This window comes from Parambassis ranga, chromosome 7, assembly GCF_900634625.1.
Source record: "Parambassis ranga chromosome 7, fParRan2.1, whole genome shotgun sequence".
NCBI lineage: Eukaryota > Metazoa > Chordata > Actinopteri > Ambassidae > Parambassis > Parambassis ranga.
In genome coordinates, this window is record NC_041028.1 from 5,703,301 (window position 1) to 5,721,201 (window position 17,901).

The following is a 17,901-nucleotide window of genomic DNA, read 5'->3' on the forward strand; positions in this document are numbered from 1 at the left end:
GCGCCTGCGCAGTACGAACGAGTCATAACAACAGAATTAATCAAAGAGCAGCAACAACCTGTTGATAAAGAACCTCGGTCCTCTCTGTTTTAGGTAGACATGAGAGCTGTTCTAGCATGGAAAGAAACTATTCGCGATCAATGGTAAGAGTCTACATCATTGTGTTTGTGTTGTCAACCTAAGCCCGACCCTGTGCCGTATCGCTAGGTGGTTAGCAACGGTGGTTGCTATGTAAACTAGTGTTAGCCGGCTAACAAGCATTAGCGCCGCAGCAATTTGACCGTCTTTAACAAATGACGGAAATTCTCAGCACAGTGCATCTCTTTTCATATAAGCGGTCTTGCAGGATATTTGAACCACGAGTAGTCGACGCTGTTTTTTCATGTGTAATGTTCCCTTTAGAGCTAAGGTTAATGTGTAGCTAGTTAGCTTAGTAGGCTTTGGTTATTGCTACACAGCTGCATCCTGTAAATAACATGATATATAATTTGATTCATCTGGCAAGGATTTCAGAAGACTCTAATATAGACGTCGACACATTGTCTTTCAGAGAGCAATTTGTTGTTTCCCCAATAAAAACAGTGTGAGTGGTGGTACAGAGGTCCAAAATCCAGCCCACTTGCAGACTGTCACATTTGAGAAGCATGAACCCACTGTTTGCCATATTTACACACAGAAGTCCTGTAATTAATTTTCAATGATAGTTTCACTCAAACATTTTGTGTGCATCTTTGCAAAGTAACAGTATTTCTCCAGGTTTACTATCTTGCAGTGTTTTTCTTCTCTGCTTTGCTGGTATAATGTACAATAGATAGTCTGACATCACCTCATTTGTAGTCAAGTACTGTGAATATTATAAATAAACAGATAAACATAAACATAAAGTATAGGTCAAAAACTTTCACAGGAGCCTTTAATGATCCAGTTCAGTGATGAATGCATCCTCAAATCTGTTGCTAACATGATCAATTCATTAAAAAAAACATCTTAACACTATTTCTCTTTGGTAGTGTGTACGACCTTGCCTTCAAGCCAGATGGCAGCCAACTCATAATTGCTGCAGGGCTGCGTGTCTTGGTAAGGCCATCCTGTTTTCTTTGGTTAAAGAATAAATCAGTACATTATCATTACTAACAATGTTTTTTGTTACAGGTTTATGATGCAACCGATGGAGCTATTATCCAGCCTTTAAAAGGACATAAAGACATAGTGTACTGTGTGGCCTACGCTAAAGATGGTACAGGCTTAACTTCAGTGTGTATGCTATATTTTCCTGTATCTGTCATCACTAATTTTTATTTACTAACAGCAGCATTCTTTTGCAGGTAAAAGGTTTGCTTCAGGGTCAGCAGACAAAAGCATCATCATCTGGACTTCTAAACTAGAGGGTATCTTAAAATATACGTAAGTCTCTTTTTCCTACCCTCATAATATTACGTAGTAGTACTACAGAATAACAGCAGTGTGTTACATTTTTTTGTACTTATCTGCAGTCACAATGACTCCATCCAGTGTGTCGCCTACAACCCTGTCACTCACCAGCTTGCTTCATGTTCTTCTGGTGATTTTGGTGAGTTTTATTAATAATGGACTTTAAAATCTTCCTATAGACAACATATTGTAAACCTACAGTATTTTATGTCAAGTCCTATGTGAAGAACTGAACATCTTTAAACTTAAAAATTTTTAGGTCTGTGGTCTCCAGAACAAAAATCTGTGAACAAACATAAAGTCAGCAGCAAAATAACATGTTGTGGGTAAGTGAAGCGTTCTGAAACAGTGGTACCTTTTCCTGTAACACATTGATTGATTAAAGAGTTTTATTTCATTGCAGGTGGACAAATGATGGGCAGTACCTTGCCCTTGGTATGATGAATGGAGTTGTGAGCATACGGAACAAGAATGGAGATGAGAAGGTCAAAATAGAACGTCCAGGAGGCTCGTCCTCTCCTATCTGGTCCATAGCCTGGAATCCTTCAAAGTTAGTCCTTAATTATTACAGCCATACGTGGATATCTTCACCACTTCTTATGTCTAATGTATCACACAGCAATTTATACATGTGTGCTGTCAATTAATAATGTCAAGATTGAAAAAGAGGGAAGAACAAATTTTATGCATTTTTCTGGTGGGCCAGCAGGTGGCAGTGGTTAGCCTAGGAGCTTCAGTAAGGGAGAGGACTGTGAAGTCTTGGAGCAATTGTCAGTGCTCTCTTATTCCCCCTGCAGCCAAAGCTAGGAGTACACCAATAGTCTATACACAGGAGAATTGAAGAGGTCATTGGAGGAAAAACAGGCAGCAGGAAGATGAGAAAAGCAGGATGTAGAATATGAATCCATATATTGTGACACACAGAGGACAGAGCATGCGGTCAGCCAGGGAAAGATGTGAAGGAGAATTCATATTAATAAGTCACTGTGTTTGTTCTTCAACAATATCCCAGGAGACATGAAAGGAATCTATTTTTATAGATTTGCTCAGATATGCTTCTCATGCAAGGATTTCCATGACATTATGTCACAACAAGAATAATTATGTGTTCTATTATTTACTGTACATTTATGTGGGTCATAGTGAATTGTGGGGTGGTGTTATTTCCCACTTTACCCTTTATATCTTTTATAAATGATTGTCCAGTGTATCTAATGTTAAAGTAGATAAGAAAGGAAGCACCTGTCTTTTAGTATTTATAGAATTCCACGAGTTCTTATCACAGCTGCCACTTAGATTCTTCCAGGTCATTTCACTTGGTTAGGAACCATCCTAAGCAAAAGGGACTATTCAGTGTATGGGAATTAAGGTATGCTTCATCTGTTTTCACATGGTGAATACCTCTCAAAGGAGCTTAAATACATACACAAAACAGTAAAGTTCTTTTTTTCTGTCACTAGAAGGGGGAGTAAGTAAGTATTTAGTACTTACTTATTTTGTTGTGTCTTCTCAGGGATGAGCACAATGACATTCTGGCAGTGGCAGACTGGGGTCAGAAGCTGTCCTTCTATCAGCTCAGTGGAAAGCAGGTAAAAATCCAAATTCTGTATTTGGTTTTCTTTTGCAGGATCTTAGTTACAACTAGTTTTACATCAAACTACATCTTCTGTGTAATATACTGAACCTGAAACTACTGTGAGCCATGTCCAAGTAACATGATGAGTTGGGTCTTGTTACAGCGATATGGTTTTTCATCTCCTCTTCATCCTGTATAGAACAAAAAAAAAATAATAGACTGAATACACATTACCACAGCCTTTTATGAGAAATACCAGAAGAAATATAGACTTTCAAGGCATCATCAATGCATGTGTTGTAGTTAAATAAATACTTAAGTCTGTTTGTCTAAAATATAAAGTATTGGAAACACTTAACTATGCTTAAGATCTGTGTTTTCTGCTGTAATCAGGGTTTATTGAAACCATAACACATTGGAAGCTATGCTTTATTGGCCCCTTCACTATCCCTCCTTACTTCTAAATTCTCTGGGGGCAATATAATAATTATAGACAAATATGCACTGTTCATTACTCTGCCGCTTTAGGCTCATATATTGTCATCAGCCTGTTTATCTGTTTAAATGAAAATTCTGTTATGATTTCAACACCAGGAATTGTTCACAGTGAAAGAAAATAAATTTGAACGGTCAGGGATGCTTTTTCCATAGTGAGGAGAAACAGATGTGCAGAATTGAGTGACCTGATATGATTTTGTGCAAATGGACTTTGAACACTAACACAATAGAGGCTATTTAAACTTGAGAAACACTTTCTTTTTTGTCTTTTCATCAAACACTCAAAGGGGATGGTTGAATGTACACAGGACTTTGAAGCATGTTGGCTTAAACTGTGGGAAGTGCTGGCCCAGGTCCCTGGGTGATAAACTTGTTTCAGTTTTATTTTAATGTTCTTATCTTCTTTTGTCTCTCTCAGATTGGAAAAGACAGGACCCTCACCTATGACCCGTGTTGCGTCAGCTACTTCTCCAAGGGTGAATATATAGTCATGGGAGGCTCTGATAAACAGGCGTCGCTCTACACTAAAGATGGTGTGCGGTTGGGACCAATTGGAGATCAGAATTCCTGGGTGTGGACATGCCGGGTCAAGCCTGACTCCAACTTTGTGGTGGGTCTACAACTTTGCCTTACCACTAAATAACAGTGTATGCCACAGTAACAGAAAAGAATTCAATGCAACACTCGGAAAGCAAAAGCACAAAACTTGACATTCACGGTGCCAGTCTGCATTTGATACATCTTCCTGATTTGATAACACAGCGCCTCTCTCACTACACAGATACACAAGGTATTTTATTTTACAGTAACACCTTTCCAGCTTTTCCTTTCACTATATTTAACTGAAAGTGATGAAGCACACAGGAGAGAATTGGTTGCTGGCAGTTCCTCTCAGTTCTACTGTGTGGATGCTTTAACAACAGGAACATTTTCCCACTCTCACAGTCTTTTCTTAGAGGTGTTAATAGGATGTACTGCTACATTGTTGTCTCTCGTCTAGGTGTTGGGCTGCCAGGACGGGACCATCTCCTGCTACCAACTTAACTTCAATACAGTTCATGGCCTTTACAAGGATCGCTATGCTTACAGAGACAGCATGACCGATGTCATTGTCCAGCATCTCATCACTGAACAAAAAGGTACAATTCTGCTTGAGAAACGGGTTATTGAGACTATGATGGTTCCCCAAATAATTTGCATGTCTTATGGCTAAAACTTCTTACTGTTATTCCTATTGGAGGATGAGGTGATAGTGTTTCATTTCTACACAAAAGCATGGAAGACTATGCAGAAAGAATACACAGTCTGCATTTCCTATGATAACTAAAACCGTCCCTATTGTACTTTCTGTTCTCATCTTCCCTCTTTTTCATAGTGAGGATCAAATGTCGTGAGCTGGTGAAGAAGATTGCCATCTACAGAAACCGTCTTGCCATCCAGCTCCCCGAGAAGATTCACATTTATGAACTCTACTCCGATGACTCCTCAGACATGCACTACCGCATCAAGGAGAAAATTTGCAGGAAGTTTGAATGCAACTTGCTTGTGGTCTGCTCCCAGCATATCATCCTATGCCAGGTCAGAAGAGATAGAGTTTCATCCTATACTCCCAATTCTGCAGCCTCTATTTCTGAAACCTATTTGTGTTTTAGTCGTCCTTCAGATATACTTTTCTTAAGACTAAATTCGCATACACACCAAAATTGTGCAATAGGCTGTAGAAACATTTGAGCACTATTAAGATGATGAAAGCAAAGTGAATCAATGTTTAGTCTTTTACTACTAGCCCACACAGGCCTGATATGAAATTGCTGGTTCCCAGATGTTTCTGTGCAGCTTGCAAAATACTCCAGCTGTGCATATGCTCTGCAGGCTCTGCCTCCTTCCCCTTCTCAACCCTCTACAAAGTGGATAAAGTAAGACAGTTGAATAAAGTAGGAATGACCAGTCTGCTGAACCACTGGGTGTCCCTTGGGATTCTCTCTGCCTCTTGTCTGTATTTGACATAGGCTGGTAGGGATGAGGAACAGCCATAACACAGAGGTTATTTCCTTTTAAATCTGTGTATGTGTGACAGAGGTGTTTCAGATCCCTATCGGGCATACTCACATTTCATGCCTCAGACCATATAAATGGGCTGTGTTCATACAGGCTGTGTATGTCTCTGTTAAATCAAACCATTGTTTATCTTTACAGCATTGCTTCCTGACACTGAGCTGCACTTCACGGTGTTTAAAAAAACAATGTGCAAAGATTTGTTAGACATTTACAAGTATGTTTAAATAACTTAAAGGGTGAGATTAACAGACTGTGAAATGACAAAAACAGAATCATTCAGCCATACTGGACCAGTCAGGGTTTCATTTCTATATAATTTTGGTTTCACCTTTCCCACTTTCTTGTGCAGGAGAAGAGACTCCAGTGCCTGTCATTCACGAGTGTCAGAGAAAAAGAATGGGTGATGGAATCTCTAATTCGCTACATCAAAGTGATCGGTGGTCCACCAGGCAGAGAGGGCCTGCTTGTGGGGTTAAAGAACGGAGCTGTGAGTATTTCTAGAAAATGCATTCCCACACTAACCTGAGATGGCTGTCAGGCTCACATGCCAGGAATCTAAACATAAAACATGGCTGTCCAAATGAAGGAGACAATATTAATTTGTATGAGTCCTGCTTACATTCCTGGATTTATGTAGCATTACTGCTGAGTCTGTAATGATTTTGGTCATTGTTTTTTTAATGTAGATTCTGAAGATATTTGTTGACAACCCATTCCCCATCACGCTGCTGAAGCTGTCAACGTCAGTACGCTGTCTGGACATGAGCGCCTCCCGCAATAAACTGGCTGTGGTTGACGAGCATAACACTCTCCTGGTCTATGACATCAACAGTAAAGAACTACTTTTTCAGGTCAGCAAGCACTGTAAAGTACAGTGTGGAAGAACATTATTTGGTGCTTTTTGAAATGCATTTCAGAGGTGCAGTGCGGTGGAACAAAAGTGAAAAATTCATGTGTGTTTAATTATTTGCAATTGGGTACAGAAACACATTTACTTACATACTAAGTCGGCCTGTGTTCTGCACTCACCTCTGTAGACCTTATTATTCTTTTGCTTTCCCTGTAGGAGCCGAATGCTAACAGTGTGGCCTGGAACACCCAGTGTGAGGACATGCTGTGCTTCTCTGGAAATGGATACCTTAATATCAAGGCTAGCAACTTTCCTGTACACCAGCAAAAGATGCAAGGCTTTATGGTTGGCTACAATGGCTCTAAGATATTCTGCCTCCATGTTTATTCCATGTCTGCTGTGGAGGTGCCTCAGGTGGGTAGTTTATTGCTGGCCTGTTGAGGTAATGATGCTATCCCATAGGGTTGTAATGTAAAAATGACAAACTGTACTTTTTACCTATGGTCAGTCTATCGCTGTAATCATTTGATGCAGATTTTTTTTGTATTTTATTTCTCTTCTATGCATTATCTGTGTCTAGTCCGCACCCATGTACCAGTATCTGGAGAGGAAGATGTTCAAAGAGGCCTATCACATTGCCTGTCTAGGTGTGACAGACAATGACTGGAGGGATTTGGCCACAGAAGCCCTGGAGGGACTTGACTTTGACACTGCAAAGAAGGCCAGTCAGACACACACAAACTGTCCTGATAAGACCAGTGTCATTACAATTTACTTCTTAGGAGCCATAGCAAAATACAATAGCAGTTTTTTTTTTATCATAGCCCTACTCTTTGGTATCATGTTATTTGCAATCTTCTTACAACCAGTCTTACCACTGAGACGCCAAGTAAACAATGCAACAATGTTCCTAATGGATCTCAGAGTCTGGTAATGCAAATGAAAAACCAAATCAGTTTCTAAATCATTTCTATTTTCTCCTCATTTTCAGGCCTTCATTAGAATCAGAGACCTACGCTACCTGGAGCTCATCAACAGCATTGAGGTAATACCTACTCCCCAAAAAGGAAAAGCAATTTCAGTCTGTGTTACAGCCAGTTTTTTTATTTTTTTCATTGGTTAGCTGATTTCAGTTCTAGCCAGAGCATACGCTGACATCATCAAAGACACAATTATTGTTGATATTGTCATCATACATTTATTTCCAAGACAATTTTTCCTGGGCTACATTTCAAACCCTCACAAAAACATGGAAACCCTTATCCAGGCTGACCTTCTTGGGTCCAGTCCACACATGAATGCAAGCAAACAGCCGTGTGTGTAAAGTTGGCTGTTTCTGCCATGTTCCTAGTTGAAATAGAGACCTTGACTTTATGTCAAAAATAATAACACTATAGAACTCTAGGGATGGTGGAGTGAACAAATTTATATATATTTTGTACCTCGCTGAGGTACAACACTATATAACATGGCAAAGCCTAATTTTTATTTATAATACAGTGATTTTCTGAAATTGTAATTTGCAAAGCTGATGCTTCGGATTCACTAATCAAAACTGGCTTTGTTTTTGTTACCCTAATACTCCCTGACCCTAACATTCACTCCATTTCAATAAAAAAAAAAAAATAGTGTATTCACTCACTCACACTTTAGTGTAGTCATTGATTAAAAAAAAATAAAAAAAAATTGAGTGAATGATTAAAAAAAAAGTTGAGTAAAGTTTCACTAGTGGGGCTCCTTGCTTTTAATTGCCTTCTTTACTGTTTGAGCCATCATGTGCATGAACTCACATGCATAGCTCACATACTGTTGTAGGCAAGTATGTGTATATGTATGTGACTGTTTATCTCTGCACACATGCCAGTATTTGTGTTGACTGATTTGCAGGAGAGGAAGAAGCGGGGTGAGAACGACAATGAGCTGTTCCTGGCAGACGTCTATGCCTACCAGGGGAAATTCCATGAGGCAGCCAAGCTCTACAAACGTACCGGCCACGAATCCAGAGCCCTGAGCATGTACACTGACCTGCGCATGTTTGAATATGCCAAGGTAATTAAATCATTGATTGATAAAAACACAGACACATGCACAAACAACATGACTACGTATCAATTCAGACAGAAAGACCTGCAAAGCACTACGTGTTTTAGGAGGTTTAGAACATATGTTTTTCCTCATCATGTGCACTTATGCCAAGTTGAGGCCCTGTGCTGTGTTCAGACAGCCCCCCTTTATCGTCTGTCTTTCATCTCCTCATATATCACTGGAATCTCCACATATATCATCTGATCAGTACACACGGCGTCCTTTTACACATGTATATCCCTGTACAGCACAAGGTTAACTTACACACACAGTTACAGATGGAAATGGGGCACAAATGCAGAGAAATAAAGCCAACGTCTGCTCTTAACATGAATCACTTTGATGAGGAGGTCAGTTTGAGTTGAGAAAAATCCATGCTTTATTGTGTTTACATGCGGGCGGACACTTTTGATCATCAGCATTACATTGACTTTGCAGGAGCAGATGACACAGCCATGACTCGTTGGTGTATATTTGTGCATGTGTGTGTATCAGATTGTATGAATGTTTGATGTGGCTGCTGTATATTTATGTGGCTGTGTGGCCATCTGGTCCCACACGCTGTTTGTTTTAGGTAGGACGGACACCGGGGGGAAAGGCTTTCTTGCTGCCTGCTGTTTGTGTGACTCTCTTCCTCCTGTCTCAGACTTGACCCGCATGGTTCTCTGTCTGTCTGGACTGGCCCTTTTTCTCTTCAGATTACTATTACAATTCTGCGTTGCATTACATTACATTGCCAGATGCGGTTTTAATGGGGATTTCTCAGCTATCTAGTTTGACATATGGCAAAAAAAAAATCATATTTGGAAGTTTGTAACTATGTTCCTTGTCTTTGCAGGACTTTGTTGGGGCAGCAGACCCAAAAAGCTCTCGGATCCTGATGACCAAGCAAGCAGATTGGGCTAAGAGCAGCAAGGAGCCAAGAGCAGCAGCAGAGATGTATCTGTCAGCAGGGGAACATCTCAAAGCGATAGACATTATAGGCGAGCATGGCTGGGCAGACATGTAGGTGTCATCGCATCATCACTGTCTAGAACAGTTTTTAAACTTTACGTGTAAGCTCTGGCTCAATTCAGGGGCTGCATCCTTCAAATGACATGGCCCTCAAAAGTTTGTTCTTTGTACAGAATGAATCCATATCCATACTATATCAGAGTTTTACTGTCAACAGTGGAAGCTCTAGAAACCTTAGGCTTTCTAGGGTTGACAAATATGATCACAGATTCTGAATGAATACTATATTGTAATGAAGATGGGGAAATTACCCTGAATGACCCATCAAGATGCAGAGACTCCTAATATGGTTAGTATAAGTTAAAATATGGGGTGCATCAGTTAACTGTTGTTGAAAACCAGACAAAATGATATCTGGTTGTCATGTCAAAACTCCCACTGATTCAATCTGCCCCACTGTGTATATGCTGTAAGATCTTATAGATGGGTCAGTGTCACTAATACTGCTCCTGAAGACAGCCAGAGCTCTTTAACCCGAATCAGACTCAGCTCATGACCCCAACTGATTCGCATTCATTCTGGGGTCAGAAGCATACTTTGATACAGCAGACACCCATTTGAGGGTTTATCTTCCCTTGCCCTCTGTGCGTGCACTCAATCCTCTCTACTCTCACCCAGGCTGATCGATATCGCCCGTAAATTGGACAAGGCTGAACGTGAACCGCTAGCAAAGTGTGCACTCTACTTCAAGAAGCTGAAGCACCATGGCTATGCCTCAGAGACATATTCCAAAATGGGGGACTTGAAGGCTCTGTTGCACCTGCATGTAGAAACCCGACACTGGGAAGAGGTCTGACACACTTACACACACCTGCACAGCTCATACTGACTTATATATAGAGAGTCTTGAAACGATCACATAGAACTGTACTCAATAAACTGCTGTGGCACTCCCAAGCTCGCATCATAAACCGCAATGCTCTACTTTTATGGCTTGTTCAGATTTGCTGGGAAATATAGTATAGCGTAACCACAGCTGAATGCAAACAATAGAACAATATGTCTGTCTAATTTCCTCATACTCCGACAAACTAAAACCACACACACTCGAGAACTAATCATCCAGCTTTGGATTTTGCTGAATCCATGCCCACGTGATGATTAGGGAGTGAGGAGCTCAAAACATTTTACTGCGCTGCACTGAAGGAGTATCAGCTTAAAGCTGTACTCTGCTTCCAATCAAAATCTTCCATCAGGGTGGATCATGGTGCTCAGACAAGAAAAAAAATATTGCATTTCTTTAATCCAGCTGCAGGATGAGTTTAAGATGTAACTCAGAGATGCATGCTGACGATTTCCATCCTGAAACGGTAAAACCAAAAACAGAACATCAAATCATCGTCACGTTCTATTATAGTATGTGTGGAAGTCTTCCTGGAATATTTATTTAATCCTCAAAGGAAAGAGAAAGAAGAAAGAGCGGGGAATGAGACAGAGGTTGGGGGAGCTATGAGGCTTTATGTGCTTCACTGGGGGAGGTGGACACCAGGACGGGCAGCAGGACTGAGTTACAGCGTGAGCCATATGGATGCTATTCACTGCTCCCACTACTCTCTAAAACAAAGTATTTCACTTTAGGCTTACAAGCCTGGGACACACACACACACTTGCATTCTACTGTATGGTTTAACCGGTGTGTGTTTCTTGGCTCAGATTTTGCCACAGGACATTTAGCTTAATTAGTCACTATGACAGGCAAATATGTGTCCACAGGGATCTACAGCAGCTCTTTATATCCTGTCAGTCAAACAGTGCAAGAGCTGCAGTTGTAGTTGTAATTGAGTGTGAAATCACCTTAGCTCATACACTTTTCTCTGTTCCCAACTAATTAATAATGTCGTGGAAATATTTTGACTTGAGGTAATGTATGCTTCTCTTAAAAAATGTGTTGTAACTTGTATCTCCATAATCAACTGCAGCTGAGCTGTAATTACCAAGGGCTCTCCAACACTGTTCTCTCTGTATTAAACTGTATGAGACAAGGCCCACTGATCACATACAGTAAGATGTAATACATCTCATGTTCCTTCTGACCTGTCACCTGTCCATTTCTTAGGCCTTCTCACTGGTGGAGAAGCACCCTCAGTTCAAATATGAGGTCTTCGTGCCTTATGCCCAGTGGCTAGCGGAAAATGATCGCTTTGAGGAGGCACAAAAAGGTACGTTTACATCACCAGCGGGCCTCCAACCTCCATTACTCCTGTGCATACATTTACATTCTATTTAAAATATAGGTTTCCAACATTATTTAGGTGAACATTAAAGTCTGCTTCAACAGTCAGTGTTTACATATGGAAGTGATAAAGCCCAGCCAGCTGTGGACATTTTTCACTACTTCCTTAAGATTCTCTGTATCCACTGTAAAACCTGATCCTCTTTGCTGAAGCAGAGCAGGACAGAGCTGGGCTGCCTGTTAACTGAATGACATGCATGCATGCCTCTAATCACCAGTACTACAAGCAGCTCTGATGATGATTACCAACTGTAACCATAGTTATAATCAGCTCATAGATTTATAATTATGATCTCAGCAGGCATATTTCCTCTTCTACATAATCTTCCTCTGCCTGTCTCGACATGAAGTACAGGACTGAGCAAGCCTGATTGTATTGGAGCTTGCTTGTGGTCATGCATTTTGCTGATTGTGTGTGTTTTACTCAGGCAGTGATGCATTACGTTACTAGTAATTGTAATGTCTTACATCCTGGTCTGTGTCCACTGCTCTGGTACTGCGTGACAGGGCGCGGCTATGGTAGCGCTGCAAATTTACGAATTCATTAAGAATTCCACATTAAATTTGGTCAAAAAAAGTCTTAAACACATTGATGAGGCTGTTTTATGAATAATCTGCTTGTGACACACACGTGGCAGGAGGGTAAACTTTGATGTTTTGCTACAACACAACAAATTGTTGTAAATTACATTGATTAGTCGATTTTGATTAAACGTCACATGGGTAATAAGCATTCCCTTCTGAACACATTGATATACCAATGTCTACTGATAGATATAGTGGCGGCAGGAAATGCCTTTTTGTGTGAGAAAGCTTGTATTTGAAGTGCATCTAAACCTACATTTTTAATATTCGTTTTCCATTATAGCACAATGTAAAATGTGTTTGCACTGGAGCTTTGACTAGAAGAAGGTAACAATCTTTGCTGTGTTCTGAAGTAACCTTGTCAGCTTGTGTTTTATGTTTCTATAAAAGGAACGCATTGTGTGTCTGTAAACAGTAATCAGCAGCAGCTGAATGTGGTCTTTATCCAGTTAGGTAGACTGATAAATATTTGCCACTAATACATTCTGACTCCCAGTGTGATGGCAGGGAGCAGGGTCACTGGTGGGGTTGACTCCCCAATGCTGTTTCTAATTATTCTTTGATAGGAACATGAAGAGAAGTACTCCTATTTATCAGTGTTTTAAAGCCATAGTGCTTTTGATGTTTGATATTAGGGAATAGCTCCTCTGTTTGTAAGGGATTGATATGAAATAGTATTATTATTATTTTATTTTTAGTAAAAAGTTTTTAAGCATTTAGTTAATGTGCAATTGCAATGCAATTTCCCCATTGTGGGACTAATATAGGTTTCTTAATCTTAATCTTAATTCTGACGTGTGCATGTGTGTACATGTGAATGCCTAGAACATCAGACTATTCCACCTGTATATCCAGCATTACACTGTTTTTTAAAATCAAAGTGTTAAAAACATTTTTTTGTTCTTTAACTCTTTAGCATTTCACAAGGCTGGGCGTCAGAATGAAGCTGTGAAAGTCCTGGAGCAGCTTACACACAATGCAGTGGTGGAGAACAGGTTCAACGATGCAGGGTACTATTACTGGATGCTGTCTATGCAGTGTCTGGACATTGCTAGAGGTACGTATGTATCCTCAATGCAAAGAAACAACAACTTGGATTAAGGTTGTTGCATTTTCACCTTCTAACCCTTCCGCTACATGTGTGTATGTCTGAACCAGAGAGTGAAGACCAGAGGGATGAAATGCTGAAGAAGTTTGAGCGTTTTCAGCATCTTGCTGAGCTTTACAATGTCTATCGCTCCATTCAGCGTTACACGGTAAGAACCTACGCTGTCAACCTTAATCTTGCATAGACAGACCAGACAAAACTGAGAGGAGGAAGATTTGAAGTCACAAGGCAACTACTTGCTAAATTAAAATTGAGTACCCCTGGAAACAGTACATGCTATGGTCAGATTACTGTTTTTGTACAAACACATAAATGTTCCTATTTTCAGTGTTTGTGCCAACTTGCAAATCAACAGCAATGACAGGTTCTGGCTCTGCAAGATTATGTTAATATCAAATAAGAAAATCTGGTTTAAGTAGAAATTAAGATGCGCACAGAAACTGTTAGATAACATAAACAAAGGGAAAAAATAAAACTTAAGTTTATGTTGTTTAATGTGGCAAAAATCCTCTTGAAGGGGCCCACTCTGTTACTTTATTACTCCTGAAACCTCCCTGACCCCTATTACTATGGTAACCAGCTGCATGATAGAACAAGATGATAACCTCATCAGGGGTCTTCTTCAAGACCCCCTGCCCTAACCTTTTTACAAACGAGCAATTCCTGGCCATGAGCACTATATGGGTGACCTGGCATGTGTCAGTGTTCCCGGTTTGTTGTTTCAGCTTTTTGCTTGCTTGCTGCAGTTCCACCCCTGCTACACAGACACTTCACAGTGATCCAGACCAGAACAGGAAACCTCTATATCTCATTTTAACTCTCTCAGGCAACCTCTATAGGTTTGGACTATCAATTTTCAGGGTAAGGTGTAGTTAGTGATTGCTTTAGAAAATTAATTTTTACCTTAGGAAGCACTGCAAGGAGGGATAACGCATTGTAAAGGGTTGGCTGCACTAAGAACAGGTTAAAAGAGGTGGTGCTTCAGAGATTTATATCAATTTATAATCCCTTCAATTTCCATCACTCATTTATTTTCTCTGTTTTTATCTTAAGGATGAGCCCTTCAGTTCCCACATGCCAGAAACACTCTTCAACATCTGCAGGTTCCTGCTGAACAACCTCACCAAGGACATACCACCAGGGATCTCTAAAGTGTATCCTCACAGCCGAGAGAGCAGATTTTTAAAAGTATTGTGTGGCCCTTCCTCTCTGGAAAACTCTCAATGATACACATACCACTCTGAAATCAAGGCTGTTAGAGGCAGTGACGATAAAGTGGGGAGAAAACGGAAACACTGGCGCCACAGCGGAAACCATACTGCTGCTGAGAGAAAGAAGAGGGGTGATGATAGGGAGGAGTCCTCGGTGCCAAGAGGCACATTCTCTGTTATCTGAACAAGAGCTTTGATTACTGAACTCTTTGCATATGTATACATACATAAACACCTAAAACAATAAGTTTTAATTTCAACCAGTACACTCGCCCATGGCTACACCACACAGACCAATCTATAGTTAGACACAGTGAAAGCTTGCATGAGGAAGGAAAGCCCAGCCTTCAAGGGGGGAAATAAGGCTGAGCACATCAGAGACTCTGCGGCCAAACTAAAATGTTCCAAAAACTAGATTTATAGACGTAGTGGGACTGGTGCTGGAATTGGTTCTAACAGATAAATACAATGTCACTAAACAAGTTACACAATAGGAGTACACGCATTTATCAAGTGGAACAGAACTGGGTGTGTGGGAGGAGCTGGAGAGTAGCTGAGTGGAAAGGAGAGGAACGGTGTTGAGTTTTAGGTGATGGGGGAGTGCCAGTGCAGAGCTGGTGCAGCTGCAACTCATTGACCTGTGATTGCCACCGTCAGAGCTGCACGCATAACAGTCTGTCTCTATATAAATACCAATAAGCAACAATTTCCTCAACTCAAACACAAGGCTACAAACAAACAAAGTATTACTTTCAAGGCATCCAATGTGGTTGTACTCATTAGGAGAAATACAGCAATTCAGCTTACGCACATTATTGAATAAGACATTAGAAATTTGGTATTCTTTTGCCTCCTACATGCTACATTTATTTTCCTTGACCTAATTCTTAGCAACACCTTGTATGCGTTAGCCAAACAGAGTCGAAAGCTGGGTGCATACAAGCTTGCCAGATATTCTTACGAGAAGCTGCAGGAGCTGCACATTCCCTCACGCTTCCAGGAGTCTATAGAACTTGGCAGCATCACCATTCGCTCCAAACCCTTCCATGACAGTGAGGTACGTTTAATATGTTGTATATAATTGTATATTGGAAGTGTAATGTAATTCTGTAATATACATTTACGCTTGATGTTTTTGGCAGGACCTGATCGAGGGTATGATGTGTTACCGTTGCTCCACCCACAATCCTCTGCTGAACAACCAAGGGAGTGTGTGCATCAACTGCAGGCAGCCTTTTATTTACTCAGCTTCATCATATGGTCAGTGACACCTAATGCACTATATTTTCAACAGATAGTAAAATCACTATAATATCCTGCAAACACACAATCTTTCATTCACACTACATCCAATAAATTGCACAATCAGGACAGATATGGATCTAAGCTGTTATTTGAGTGGTTGTCTGAGGCATTAGGCCATGACGTGATAATTCTAGAAATGAATGTGGTGTTCTTCATTGTTCACAGAGGTGCTCCCTCTGGTGCAGTTCTACCTGGAGGAGGGCATCAATGACGAGGAGGCTCTGTCTCTTATTGACCTGGAAGTTCCTCAAACAGATCAGAGGGACGCACGGTGGCAAGACATGGACAATGGTGGTATCCTTTGATCATCGGCTGCACATAAACACACACACACAAAGCAGCAGATTATTCACATGATATTCATGAATTATTAAGTTCTCCTTCTGCTACCCTAACATGCTGCACATCTCATCAAAACAAGGCATGTGGCTGTGCTCTGCTTTGTGACAGTTCTAAAAGCTGTTTAGTCTGAGTTGGCCCTGATTCTGTGCCTGTGGGTAAGCTGTCAGAACTAAGTCATCTTAGCTCTTGAGCTAATAGGGTTAGTGAGGCTCTCCTGTCTCATCTTAATGACACTAACCCTCAGAGAGCTGTAGCCACAGCCCTAGTGCAGGGATTAACCTGCATTAGCCAGCAGACACTCAAGGGCACGGAGGTCTGCTCTGTTCTTTCAGAGCTGCGACGTGACTGACAGGCACAACTGATTTTGAACACTCTCCCCCTCAGAATAGTCTCAGGGATAATTTTATACAAGGTTTTGCTCTGTTGCAATGTCAGTACAGAAAATGCATGCGACAAGTATAAAATGTGTTGAAACGTGTGAAATAAATACACATCACTTCGGTTATTTGTTTTAATTAATAACAATAAGAGCTGCAGGCTTTGAGGATGGATGATGGTTTGGATGATGCAGAGGAGGACCCATTTACAGCCAAAATGAGCTTTGAGGTAAGAGGACAAAGGACAAAATAGATGAGGTGATTAATATTCTGCCAAGTGGGCAAACCAGCTGGAGAGGGTGAAAGGACAGAGTCCATAATAGAGTGTGGATGATGTTCATCTTTGTGTCCAAACAGCAGGGGGGGTCGAACTTTGTCCCTGTCAAGGTGAGTCGTTCTGTGCTGCACTCCATGAGCAGGAGGGACGTCCTGATCAAACGCTGGCCCAGGCCACTCAAATGGGAATACTTCCGTTCCCTGCTGCCTGATGTGAGCATCACCATGTGCCCCACCTGCTTCAAGGTACAGCATTTAGAAGGCACACAGCTATGACCTGATGTGAACCACCTAGTTCAAACCTAGGAGGTTTTGATTCTTATTTTTCTTTCCTGTCAAGTTGCTTGTACTTTTTCGGGTAATGTTTCCATCTCTGTGTTTCCTCATAGATGTTTCACAGTGAGGATTACGAGCTCCTTGTGCTTCAGCACAACTGCTGTCCTTACTGCCGCAGGCCCATCGACGAACCAAATTAATCTATACATAAGACTGGAGCAGCTATTTGAAACTTTTTTTGCTTGCTGATTTCCCGATTTCTGTCATAATGTTTAGGCCGGTTTGCATATCTGTTACACACACTCCCTTCAAAGAGCAGCTTTCTGTTATCCGAGGATGAATAGCTAGTAATACCTGTGGTGTCTGAGTGTTGGTCATTACAGAGTGTAAGAAAAGTGCACCATCAGCCAGTCAACCCACCTGGATTATTAGGATCAGATTACCTAGGCCTATCAGTGATTACATCATCCCTTTAAATACAAAATGGCTGTACTGTATAAAATTGTGAATTTATATTTTAAACAAAACACTAGTTTGATTAAATAAAACATGTTTTTGTAGATTCTATTATTACTGAATGCCAACGTGCATTCCTTAAAGCATTCCTTAAAGCATGTGTATTGTATGTATCATAATGATAGAAGTCATGTCATTTTTATACTGTTACACAGAATAT

General features: G+C 40.7%; 1 protein-coding gene across 1 annotated transcript; it reads left to right on the forward strand.

The window, feature by feature from the left end:
- The first annotated feature begins 14 nt into the window (after nucleotides 1-14).
- On the forward strand, nucleotides 15-17,704 carry ift122 (intraflagellar transport 122 homolog (Chlamydomonas)). Its single transcript, XM_028409385.1, has 29 exons — nucleotides 15-143; nucleotides 1,011-1,077; nucleotides 1,153-1,237; nucleotides 1,326-1,404; nucleotides 1,494-1,570; nucleotides 1,691-1,757; nucleotides 1,835-1,981; nucleotides 2,945-3,020; nucleotides 3,924-4,115; nucleotides 4,506-4,644; nucleotides 4,881-5,083; nucleotides 5,913-6,050; nucleotides 6,250-6,414; nucleotides 6,630-6,827; nucleotides 6,994-7,134; nucleotides 7,405-7,458; nucleotides 8,301-8,462; nucleotides 9,337-9,503; nucleotides 10,131-10,302; nucleotides 11,569-11,671; nucleotides 13,247-13,387; nucleotides 13,489-13,586; nucleotides 14,492-14,592; nucleotides 15,541-15,706; nucleotides 15,792-15,909; nucleotides 16,120-16,248; nucleotides 16,826-16,902; nucleotides 17,031-17,195; nucleotides 17,339-17,704. Exons 1-29 carry the CDS (start codon nucleotides 100-102, stop codon nucleotides 17,423-17,425), a joined length of 3,558 nt encoding a protein of 1,185 aa, XP_028265186.1. The 5' UTR covers nucleotides 15-99; the 3' UTR covers nucleotides 17,426-17,704.
- The last annotated feature ends 197 nt before the right edge of the window (nucleotides 17,705-17,901 follow it).

Bases quoted from the DNA above. Each gene is read 5' to 3' on its own strand.
- ift122 (XM_028409385.1), top strand. From the start codon at position 100: ATGAGAGCTGTTCTAGCATGGAAAGAAACTATTCGCGATCAATG. The intron at 144-1,010 runs GTAAGAGTCTAC...TCTCTTTGGTAG, and splicing joins GAAACTATTCGCGATCAATG to TGTGTACGACCTTGCCTTCA. The intron at 7,135-7,404 runs GCCAGTCAGACA...CCTCATTTTCAG, and splicing joins ACTTTGACACTGCAAAGAAG to GCCTTCATTAGAATCAGAGA.